Source organism: Sinocyclocheilus grahami, unplaced genomic scaffold (genome assembly GCF_001515645.1).
Source record: "Sinocyclocheilus grahami isolate Dianchi unplaced genomic scaffold, SAMN03320097.WGS_v1.1 scaffold390.1, whole genome shotgun sequence".
Lineage (NCBI taxonomy): Eukaryota > Metazoa > Chordata > Actinopteri > Cypriniformes > Cyprinidae > Sinocyclocheilus > Sinocyclocheilus grahami.
Window position 1 is genome coordinate 746636 of NW_015505569.1, and position 13281 is coordinate 759916.

The 13281-nt window shown below is 36.5% G+C and overlaps 1 protein-coding gene across 1 annotated transcript in view; it reads left to right on the top strand.

Annotated features, from left to right (window-relative positions):
• The first annotated feature begins 10271 nt into the window (after positions 1-10271).
• LOC107550183 (sodium/potassium/calcium exchanger 3-like) overlaps positions 10272-13281 on the top strand; it is a 40514-nt gene continuing 37504 nt past the window's right edge. The window contains exon 1 of the mRNA XM_016231422.1: positions 10272-10579. Coding sequence (XP_016086908.1) covers positions 10471-10579 — 109 coding nt within the window. The 5' untranslated portion in view covers positions 10272-10470. The remainder of the gene's footprint in view (positions 10580-13281) is intronic.

The following is a 13281-nucleotide window of genomic DNA, read 5'->3' on the forward strand; positions in this document are numbered from 1 at the left end:
TACTGAAATGTTAACTCTTGACTGCTGTGGCGACCCAAGTGGTTTCCAGTTAAAAATAACTTTCGTTGTTATTGGATCAGGATACTTCTTCAGCAAAACCTTTCTGAAAAAAGACAAAAAAAAGAGAATGCATTTGTCAAACTAATCCCTGTGATTTTTATGGTATGATGTTTTATGAAGCCATAAATGCTTTTCATCATATAGTAATGCTTTACTGTTTGATTCATGTTACAGTTCAGTTTTACTGTTGTTTACAAAATGTTGGTCCTTTTGTTTCAAATGTGATGCTTATATTATGCATTGAAGCATCTGTAAGGTCTTTTAAAGTACGTCCTGCTTTCTCTGGAACAAAGCCACAGTCAAGCCTAGCAAGTCATGCAGATGAACTTGGAAAAGCACGAGTGGATTGTTGCCAAATTTTGTGTCGTACCACTACAACTGTGGTATTTGCAGACTGTGCATTTAAAAGCCTCTTACAAACAATCCAAACCACTCCTAAAATGTGCATTTTCCACTTTGTTAGTGGCCATTCCTAGATGTGTTGCTCTTTTTTATGTCATGTCATGCCCGAGGACAGATTTAGAGAGAAAGCTTAGTCCCTGTTAGTAGTTACTATTATGTCAGTGACTGTTCTAAATTGCCAAATCTGCCAATAAATAGCATTGTATCTACCAATCCCATAAATGATCAGCTCCCAAAACAGACTCACTAGTTAGCAGGCACTTTTATAAATAAGTATTGTCACATAAAACAAAAAAAATGTAGGTGTATGGCAAACCACAAACCCACACACTATGCACACTGGTCTAAGATATCCGGAAAGAATAATGGCTGGCCCGACAGGAATATGCCGTCCAGTCAGAAATGGTATGGTGATCACTGGAGCTATACTTGTTTCTTTTAACTAATAGAGATTGATCATGTAATGCATCTGTGAAACTGAGGGATCCTGGCAATAAAAACTGAACTTGTTTCTGTATGAGCTGGTGTCAGAAATGTGTCATTTATTGTACTTTGATTGAACTCTTAAAAAATGTACTATACTTTCTTACACACTGAAATATAATTCAAAAATATTTACTGTGGATGCCACTTTATTTTTTGGGTGAACTAGCTTTTTGTGGTCTATTTAGCTTGTAAAATTCCTATAATTGTGTATAGACAAAGGGGTTAAGTTAATGCTGTAAAATCAAATACACTGCAAAACTACCTGTGTACCTGAGCAATTGTGTAGTGATTATTTTCTCCAACAGAGAGCTACACTGGTTACTTGGGGGCGCGCCAAAACTTTAGCCATGAGGAACTTGACATGGATGAGGAAAGACACTGTTATCATCAATTTATCGGTTTCAAAGTAGTCACATACTAACTATTCATGTTAAATTACAGTAATACTGTTTGTGTGTGTTATATAACAGTGTGCGGGATTGTTTTGCATACAACTTTAAACGTTCTGGAAAGTTTTGTTGTCACAAGGCAGTATTCCCACACACACAGCTTAACTATAGCATGGGTGAAAGTACACGTCGATGATGATTATTATATAAATAATATTAATAAATATTAAATTGAACTAAATTAACTAAAGTAGTTCAACTAAATTAAAATTGCAGCAATTAAATGTGCAGAATGCACATCAAAAATATTACTCATTTTCATGTATTTTATTTATTTTTATTGCACATTATATTTATCTCATTTTTATTGATCCATTTCCAATAGCACTTAACACTTGACGAGTAAAACAAAAATTGTAATGACTTGAAACAGCTAAATTCACATTCACAAGAAAAGGTCTGAAAATGTTTTGTTTGATTGATTTTGTTTTATTTTTGTAAAGTGTTTTGTAAAGTCATAATTTTGCTGCTTTGATCTGTTTGTTGTTTGCAGTGGTTATGTCTACTATTTTTCATAGTGTGATTTTAGGTGACTTGCATTAAAATGCTTAGGGCTTCAATACAGGCAACATAATAATCACTAATTTGAATAATAATCAATAGCAATTGTTATGAAAAAGTATTGTCCCCGTTTCTAATTCATTAAATAACAAGTGAGATTTCAACGGTCTTTTGACCACTGAACTAGGAAATGTCCATTTCAGAAATCTGATCATCTTACACTACAATGTTATGGACATAGAACTCAAGCATTGCATTTTCTTAAATATAGCTCTTATAATTTCAAGGGCAGTGCTTTTATGATAAAGTGAGTGTATTTATTTATCCATTTCTCTATGTGAACTGAATGTTGACTTAAAGGATTAATTCGCCCAAAAATGAAAATTAGCCCATATATTACTCACCCTCAAGTCATCCTAGGAGTATATGACTTTCTTCTCTTATATTAAAAATTGTCTTTGATCTTTCAAGCTGTTTCATGGCACTCAGCGGGTGTTGCATGCATCAGTCCAAAATAAGTTAAATAAAAAGCGCCCATCCATTAAAAAAAGTGTCTCACACGGCTCCGGGGGGTGAACAAAGGCCTTCTGTAGCGAACCTTCTGCGTTTTTGTAAGAAAAATATCCATATTCAAAACTTAATAATCACTTTAAAAGGAAGCAAAGTTTCCTTACTTTAGCAAAGGAAAACCAGTCTCCTCTTGGCTTATATCCAAATCCTCCAGCATTCTTCTTTACAAATCCTAGTTTTGTACTTCTAATAAGTGACCGTTTTTCTGTTTTGATTTTGTCATGCGCAACGCTGACCTCATATGCCATCCGCCCGGAGCTGCTTCCATGTACAACTGTGAGCGCAAGCTACATTAAAGTGATTATTACGTTTTGAATATGGATATTTCTCTTATAAAAACGCATCGATTCGCTACAGCCTTTGTTCACCCCCCCGGAGCCGTGGTCTGACTGTGTATATATAGTGCTTGGATCTTCGCTTGTGTTTGCTAGTCATTGAATGTTTTCCTGTTTTGTTTCCTGGTTTTCCTGTGTGGACTATCTTATCTATCTAATCTTATCATGTCATGGTGTGGATTATTTGAGTTTTGTCTTTGCTTAATTAAAGTTGGTATGTCTAAAGTCTTTGGTTCCAGTCGACGTTGTGAAGGCCAGCGTCAAAAGCAGCAAGGAGAGGGAGACTGAGAGAAAGGTGATGGGTGTTATGCTGCTTCATTCTGGATGATGTGCAGAGGTTTAGTCATGCTGGCCAGGAGGCCGGCCAATAGAGCATTGCAATAGTTCAGTCTTGAAATGACAAGAGCTTGGATCTGTGAGGATCTGCACTGCATACACTGGCATGATTGACCTGATTTTGTAAAGCCTGAACATTCGTGTCTGGACCGTTGATGCAATTACATTGATGTAATTAGTAAAGCTCAATTAGTTAAGCTCAACTGGTCATCAAATGCTACGATCAAATTCCTTGCTGTCCTGGGATGCATTTCCCGTAGAACTATGCAACTTGCTGCTTAACCACCGTGGTACGATGCATCGTTGTAGAAACTAACTAGCTAGTCACGACTGTTTCCCTAACATGGTTGCATCTGTGTGAACCACGCTGGTTTAATAATACAGGATGTTGTTAATGACATCGCACGCAGGTGCTAATTCATCAATTCCAGATCTTTGAGATGCTGCTGTAATGAGCATGGCACCTCATGACTAAATTTTGTTCCTTGTCATTTTGCTTTATTTGATGTTTGATTCATCTCGGGTTCCCTCATACGTAATACTCTGGTTCCCTTATGCATTTATGCACATGCACACTCTTCAAAAACTGTGCTTATTAAGAATGCACTAAAATATATAGATTAAAATGTATTTAAATGGAATTGAAGATATAGATCGTACTGCATGTTAGCATGCTTACTGTTCCCAAGAGCATAATTTATTTAAGTCCACATGCCTTACTAACAAGAAACTATACTTCTAACTACAGGTTGAGCACAGTTGTTTAAACCACGTAAGTGTCCAATGCTGTTTGCGAATGTTCATTTGAACTATGGTTTCAGGAAACATTGATTCATTGGTAACAATGGAACTTTTGACCACTTTTAGCTAATGATGCTTTTAGGAAATACATCCCTGGTAGGCATTAGTATTAGTGTACAACTAAACTGAACTGTGCTATTATGATTGACGGGTTGGCAGAGATCACAAGGAGCTCTGTCTTTGCAAGGCTTCCTTCATCCAGGTCGAGAGGTTTTGCAGAGATACAAGCTAAAATGGCTGGAATTAATTTCACTGCAGCTCATTTAGTGGTTCGCCAAGGTCCTGGTTGCAAACTGGCCAACTTTAGAGACACTGTGCATTCAAAGGCATTCTCTGTGCTATGTCTGTTAAGTGCGGACTGTTGATGACAACAATACTCTGGGTTTTGTCTATTTGTCTTGAGTGTACTGTGTGATATCTTCCAGAACATGGAAGAGAAACATGTCTCTGATTTCATGCTGAAGTTTGGTTAATCGGGTGCTCTGGGAACCCTAGAGTTGTGTGTATGGTTTCTCTATAACTGTGGGAACTAAAGTTCTAAAACTAAACTGAAGTGTTCTAAACTAAAGGCCCCTAGAAAAACATCAAAACATGACTCGACCATTTTAACAGGGACCACGTTTGTTGGTTTGTTGTCTGGTCTTTTTCACTGTATACTGGAAAATGAATCACATAAATGAGTATTTTGGCATAGAGATGAAACAGATGTCTTCACTTGGCTTCATGATCAAATAGTATAATACATATCTGACCGAAATATTAACATATAACATTACATATCTCAGATGTATTATCACATATACTGTATTCTGCAGTGAGGAGTTGAAGTATGCCAAGAGCAAGAGCAAATACACACTGTAAACATTGTCACCTGCTGGTGAACATCGGTATAAAGTTACTTAACTGTGCCTTTTTTGTTTTCTATGTCAATTATCTTTAAGGATATATATATGCTAGTGTAGTTCTAAACGTTGGCAGTTTGGTTTCAGTTTGCTTAAAAATGTTACTTGGCCTCTGGTCCTTCAGTGTATCATTATTGTGACAAATTTGAATATGCAGAAACTAAATGCAACCACAAAGAATTACGGATTCCTAAAGGTATTAGCAATAGTTTGAATGAACAACATGTAAAAGCTATTGTCTTATACAGATATAACTATACAGTACCAGTCAAAGTTTGGGCTGCACCTACTGGTAGGACACCCTTGTGAAAAAGAAGTACACACTAAAAAATGCTGGGTTAAATACAACCCAGTGCTGGGTAAAATAGGGACAAACCCAGCAATTGGGTTGTATTGACCCAGCAGTTGGGTTACTACCCAGAAGGTTGGGTTAAACATTTAACCCAAACGCTGGGTCAAACCAGCCCAATTGCTGGGTTTGTCCCTGTTTTACCCAGCACTGGGTTGTATTTAACCCAGCATTTTTTAGAGTGTACGCTACTTTTATAATATACTTTAAAAGATTAATATAGTGTATTTCAAAGTCTATACTTAAGTCTGAACTGAATGTAGACTCTAAAAAAAATCTGGGTTAAATACAACCCAGTGCTGGGTAAAAAAAGGCCTTCTGTAGCGAACCTTCTGCGTTTTTGTAAGAAAAATATCCATATTCAAAACTTAATAATCACTTTAAAAGGAAGCAAAGTTTCCTTACTTTAGCAAAGGAAAACCAGTCTCCTCTTGGTTTATATCCAAATCCTCCAGCATTCTTCTTTACAAATCCTAGTTTTGTACTTCTAATAAGTGACCGTTTTTCTGTTTTGATTTTGTCATGCGCAACGCTGACCTCATATGCCATCCGCCCGGAGCTGCTTCCATGTACAACTGTGAGCGCAAGCTACATTAAAGTGATTATTACGTTTTGAATATGGATATTTCTCTTATAAAAACGCATCGATTCGCTACAGCCTTTGTTCACCCCCCCGGAGCCGTGGTCTGACTGTGTATATATAGTGCTTGGATCTTCGCTTGTGTTTGCTAGTCATTGAATGTTTTCCTGTTTTGTTTCCTGGTTTTCCTGTGTGGACTATCTTATCTATCTAATCTTATCATGTCATGGTGTGGATTATTTGAGTTTTGTCTTTGCTTAATTAAAGTTGGTATGTCTAAAGTCTTTGGTTCCAGTCGACGTTGTGAAGGCCAGCGTCAAAAGCAGCAAGGAGAGGGAGACTGAGAGAAAGGTGATGGGTGTTATGCTGCTTCATTCTGGATGATGTGCAGAGGTTTAGTCATGCTGGCCAGGAGGCCGGCCAATAGAGCATTGCAATAGTTCAGTCTTGAAATGACAAGAGCTTGGATCTGTGAGGATCTGCACTGCATACACTGGCATGATTGACCTGATTTTGTAAAGCCTGAACATTCGTGTCTGGACCGTTGATGCAATTACATTGATGTAATTAGTAAAGCTCAATTAGTTAAGCTCAACTGGTCATCAAATGCTACGATCAAATTCCTTGCTGTCCTGGGATGCATTTCCCGTAGAACTATGCAACTTGCTGCTTAACCACCGTGGTACGATGCATCGTTGTAGAAACTAACTAGCTAGTCACGACTGTTTCCCTAACATGGTTGCATCTGTGTGAACCACGCTGGTTTAATAATACAGGATGTTGTTAATGACATCGCACGCAGGTGCTAATTCATCAATTCCAGATCTTTGAGATGCTGCTGTAATGAGCATGGCACCTCATGACTAAATTTTGTTCCTTGTCATTTTGCTTTATTTGATGTTTGATTCATCTCGGGTTCCCTCATACGTAATACTCTGGTTCCCTTATGCATTTATGCACATGCACACTCTTCAAAAACTGTGCTTATTAAGAATGCACTAAAATATATAGATTAAAATGTATTTAAATGGAATTGAAGATATAGATCGTACTGCATGTTAGCATGCTTACTGTTCCCAAGAGCATAATTTATTTAAGTCCACATGCCTTACTAACAAGAAACTATACTTCTAACTACAGGTTGAGCACAGTTGTTTAAACCACGTAAGTGTCCAATGCTGTTTGCGAATGTTCATTTGAACTATGGTTTCAGGAAACATTGATTCATTGGTAACAATGGAACTTTTGACCACTTTTAGCTAATGATGCTTTTAGGAAATACATCCCTGGTAGGCATTAGTATTAGTGTACAACTAAACTGAACTGTGCTATTATGATTGACGGGTTGGCAGAGATCACAAGGAGCTCTGTCTTTGCAAGGCTTCCTTCATCCAGGTCGAGAGGTTTTGCAGAGATACAAGCTAAAATGGCTGGAATTAATTTCACTGCAGCTCATTTAGTGGTTCGCCAAGGTCCTGGTTGCAAACTGGCCAACTTTAGAGACACTGTGCATTCAAAGGCATTCTCTGTGCTATGTCTGTTAAGTGCGGACTGTTGATGACAACAATACTCTGGGTTTTGTCTATTTGTCTTGAGTGTACTGTGTGATATCTTCCAGAACATGGAAGAGAAACATGTCTCTGATTTCATGCTGAAGTTTTGGTTAATCGGGTGCTCTGGGAACCCTAGAGTTGTGTGTATGGTTTCTCTATAACTGTGGGAACTAAAGTTCTAAAACTAAACTGAAGTGTTCTAAACTAAAGGCCCCTAGAAAAACATCAAAACATGACTCGACCATTTTAACAGGGACCACGTTTGTTGGTTTGTTGTCTGGTCTTTTTCACTGTATACTGGAAAATGAATCACATAAATGAGTATTTTGGCATAGAGATGAAACAGATGTCTTCACTTGGCTTCATGATCAAATAGTATAATACATATCTGACCGAAATATTAACATATAACATTACATATCTCAGATGTATTATCACATATACTGTATTCTGCAGTGAGGAGTTGAAGTATGCCAAGAGCAAGAGCAAATACACACTGTAAACATTGTCACCTGCTGGTGAACATCGGTATAAAGTTACTTAACTGTGCCTTTTTTGTTTTCTATGTCAATTATCTTTAAGGATATATATATGCTAGTGTAGTTCTAAACGTTGGCAGTTTGGTTTCAGTTTGCTTAAAAATGTTACTTGGCCTCTGGTCCTTCAGTGTATCATTATTGTGACAAATTTGAATATGCAGAAACTAAATGCAACCACAAAGAATTACGGATTCCTAAAGGTATTAGCAATAGTTTGAATGAACAACATGTAAAAGCTATTGTCTTATACAGATATAACTATACAGTACCAGTCAAAGTTTGGGCTGCACCTACTGGTAGGACACCCTTGTGAAAAAGAAGTACACACTAAAAAATGCTGGGTTAAATACAACCCAGTGCTGGGTAAAATAGGGACAAACCCAGCAATTGGGTTGTTTTGACCCAGCAGTTGGGTTACTACCCAGAAGGTTGGGTTAAACATTTAACCCAAACGCTGGGTCAAACCAGCCCAATTGCTGGGTTTGTCCCTGTTTTACCCAGCACTGGGTTGTATTTAACCCAGCATTTTTTAGAGTGTACGCTACTTTTATAATATACTTTAAAAGATTAATATAGTGTATTTCAAAGTCTATACTTAAGTCTGAACTGAATGTAGACTCTAAAAAAAATCTGGGTTAAATACAACCCAGTGCTGGGTAAAATAGGGACAAACCCAGCAATTGGGTTGTTTTGACCCAGCGTTTGGGTTACTACCTAGAAGGTTGGGTTAAACATTTAAACCAAACGCTGGGTCAAAACAGCCCAATTGCTGGGTTTGTCCCTATTTTACCCAGTACTGACACGACACATCAAAATAAGTGTTTTTCTTTAAAGCACAACAAAAGATTATTCAAACCTTTAAAGTATGATTACAAAGGTCACTTTATAAAATTGTACTTAAGTGTGTTAACAAACAGTCATGAAAGTGTCTCTCTTTAAGTCACTTAAGTGTCCTCATACTTTTAATTTTCAATTCAGAATAATATAAAAGTCATCAGTACACTCTAAAAAAATGGTACTATATAGCACTAAAAGCAGTTCTTTGGATTGTAGTCATAGAGGAACCACTTTTAGTGCTGTTTAGCACCTATTTTTTACAGGTGCTATATAGCACTTTGTCAAATGGTGCCACGTAGAACCATAAGAGGTGGCATATAGCACTTTTTCTCAACAATGGTGCACCAATCATAACTCATCCATGGCTCCCAGCATACATTGCGACATGAATAAATTATGCAGCTGCGTTATCTTAGTATTTTCTTTTATTTGTACTATTTGCTTTTATTTTTGTTGTGACTTTTTACTGCCCTGTTTTGTGATGTTCAAAAATCATATCAAAATGATCAGAATACTTTGTCACCATTGCTGAGATTCACATGCTGATTCTTCATGTCTGTGAGTGACTGAACTGAAACCTCTTTATAACCAATAATTCTGAAAGTGGCTTATACAATTTTCTCACATTGTCTCATAGAACTGCAATAATATAAAACTCACAAAAGAATTACAGATTTTGATCAAATAAAAAAAAAGAGACTCAGACGCATGAAATTATTTTACCGTAAGCTCCTTACCATCACATATGTGCTTTATAAACACTATTGTAACAGCCAAAGATAAACGTATTTTAATTTAAAATGAAAGTCAAGTGTCAAGAGGCAACTAAAGCAAACACTATTCACCAAAACGGTAAGTTGAAAACAAACAAAAAAACATCTAAACCTTAATTCTCAACAAAGAACTTCTGTTTTAGATACTCCAGAAACAAAGTATCTAAAGTATCTCAAGTCTAACTGGTTAGTAATGTGTGAAGTTGGTGGAGAGGTCCTCTGAGGTCAAAGGTCTCATGTGGGGGCCCTGGAATATTTCCTTATTGGGGCCTTGGGGGCAAAAATAAATTATATCTTCAAGAAATAGACTATATTTTTATGTTGTTTTAACCCTTTCCCCAACTAAACTAAGAGACTAAGAGAGAGTTAAAGAACCTTTAAAGAACTATACACGGGCTTACATGTTTTACGGTAGTGGTGCTACCTGTATATAGCACCTTAACCACTCCAAAGAACCGCTGAAGAACCTTTTTTTTTAGAGTGTATGAAACTACGAGATAACATTAACAGAAATAAGGTCATTTACAGTGATCAAAAATGTTAAACATGGGAAAAAAGGGGAGAGAAAAAAGAAGCTACCGCTCTGTTCCAGTTTATCAGTCTCAGAGTCCTGAGTCTTCTTATTGGTCGTCCACGATTACAGCACGACTGCTGGCAAGAGCCGCCCTCAAGTGATGTGTGTGTGAGAGAGAGAGAGACAGAAAGAGAGGGAGAGAGAGCGAAAGAGGGTACCACTCACAACGACCAATGGCATGCGAGCGCATTTGCGCGCTTTGAAGCAGATGATACCTGAGCGCCTATACGACAGGTCCGCGCGCGCTTAGCTGAACGATGCGTATAAATAGTTCGCAGCAGCGCAGGGTTGACTGTGATGAAGAACAGCAAGGCAACCCAAAAGTTTAGTTTAGTAAGAAGGTAGTTATCAGCCCCGCCTTATAACCGGAGGAATCTGCGGCGGTCATGTTCTGATTCAGAGGTGCGGAACAGACGGAGCGGGATGAAGTCGGTGATGCGGAGCGCCAGACGGCGACCGATCCGGCGCTTCTACTGCTGCGGAGTCGGGCTTCTCGCGGTCGTGTGGCTCGCACAGGTCCTCCAGCTGACAGGTTAGGACGATCACAGACAAAACATGCATTAGTGTTACGCCAGCATCCCTTGGTCATCCTTCTGCTCGTGTCATGCATTTTCAGTTTTGTTTTGTTTTTTGGGATCTGAATTGTGCGCCTCCGCATTAGTGCGCCCGAGGAGCATACAGATGTATAAACATAAATGAAATAAAATGATTTTAAATAGTTGGTATTTTTATACATATAGCCTAATTGTTTAGTCAAAATGGCAGCAATTACTATTTTGAAATAGTTTTTTTTTCTTCTGCTGCTAGTTAACCCCCTTCGCACCTGCGTCACGGCACCACTGAAACGTGTTTTCCCATGCGTTATACATACCAATTAACTTGGAGTATGTTCTTGGTGCTGTATTATGCATCATGTTGAATGCTACTTTAAATAGAACGTAGTAAAGATGTTCTTTTACAATGCAAACACCCATGACTTTACCATTGCTAGTGTCATGCTCTACCAGTTGAGTAACAGGAACGCTATACTCCTGATGTTGCAGTAGAAAGCAGAAAGAGAGGGTGATGTGATAGTGTTTATGAGTTTATGAGACCAATATAAATTATCCTACCTAAATCACGTTATTATGGGTTCAAAAATGTCCATAAAAACCTGATCCTAGAGATTCGCCTATCAATTGGATGAAAGCAATAATTATATGCTTCCTATAGCACTATTATTGTTATATGAATTAGTAGTCGGCTGCTGCACATAAAAAAAATTAAAAAAAATGTTTTTTAAAGAAAGATAATTTGGCTTTCTCGTGTAAGTACACATCTTTTCAATGTAACTTCTCAAACATCTTGTTCATTCCTTTGTGTAAACAAAAGGCTAATAATAATTGGCGATGTGTATATTTAACTTACAGATTTCCAAGTCGACGTGAAATTAAAATTGACCCACTTTTCATTCATTGATTGGTATAATCAAAACCAATACTTGTTTAAGAGTGCTTCTGATGATCCCTTTAAATTACCTAATTAAAAATAAGCATATTTAAAAATGTATAGAACATTATATATAACATATCAACCCTTGCCTTCACAGCCAAGCCTTTCTTTAATGGCAGATCAGTACTTTTGTGGTTTTGAGAACCCCCGAGGTGTCGTCTTTATCAAGTATATGTTTCTTGAAATGCTCAAAAATAAATGAACTCTGTATATGAACTTGAGCTTCTTTGATACTGTTTGAATACTAATGAATATTGGATTGCAAACATATTATTTGCGGCAGATGAGTTTGCAAACATAATGTTAACATTAGAACTGGAAGAACCAACGGCAAGCAAGCAATTTTACAAAATTCATTTTAACGTTTTATTTTTTTCCTGGTCAACCTGCTAATATTTGACTTACTTGCATGATTCAAACCAGTTGTGTGAACTTTAAATTGATGAGTATGATCTTTTCTCGACAGGTGACTGCATTATTTAGTTGACCAATGAAATCGGCTTTTTTTTGTTTTGGGAAAAAATCATGCAACATACTTGTACGTCAGCGCTACAGTAGAATTCACTTATTTAAACCAGAATGATCAGTGACATACAGTAGCACATGTCAGCTGTGTGTTTGCTTGCCCATAGCAATATCACTCACAACATTTAAGCAAAAATAAACAACATAAACATTTTAGACAGGTTTAATAAAATATACTCTTTCATAATCAGGTAAAACCAATAAAACAAATAACTTTCATATATTTTCGATGCTAGCCTTTGTTAAAAAGAGTACTTATTATGGAAATAATGTACTAAAGTCAAACTGAATGTAATGCTTTTTGACACGTTGCATGTTAAATGCAATACAAAGTATTACGAGTTAAAATTTTAAGTAAATGCAATTAGCTGAACTTTAGCACTCAAGTGCTTTTTGACTCACTTAAGTAGAACTTAAGTACATTTTATATGTAATTTCATAATTATTTATGTTGTGTTTAAAATTGTATTTTTATGGTAAAAATGTCTTTAATGTCATTTCTAGTGAAATTAAATGTATTTAAATATATTTGTAATCGCATATTTGTAATGCTGAAGTTGCAATTTAGCACATTTAAAATATTTTAACTTTAAAACACTACAATTAAAATCAAGTACTTAATATGTAATTTAGTAGGTTAGTCAACACATCAAAATAAGTGTACTTCTTTAAAGCATGACAAAAGATTATTAAACATAATGATTTAAATGTACTTTAAAGTAAAACTTTTAATTTTGGACATTATTGCAAAGTGCACTTTTTAAAAGTGTACTTAAATGTGTTAAGAAACATCAAAATGTCTCTCTTTATGTCACTTAAGTGGTATTTTATTTGATAAATATTATATTATCAGCAAGTACAGTTTTATTAATTTTTTTTTACTTTTAAGATTTGAAGTACACTCCAAGTGCACATCAATCCCTTTTTCACATGATATATAGACAGATGGTCACTTTGTGCAAGGAAAAAAACTGTTATTCTACTTAAGTGTACTTGTATAATCGGATTATTTTGACATTTCTTGAATAAAGAACAGCCACAGGTTTATACCTACTGACAACAGAGCGACCCAGGACAACAAACTGTTCCAGCTTGCAGTGCTGACACTGATCTTCGTGTGTGGCATCAGTTGTTTAATTTTATGTTTTGTGATGACAGAGAGGACGGTACTGCAGCAGAGGAACTGATTTTACCCATATATAGTGTCACAAAATGAAT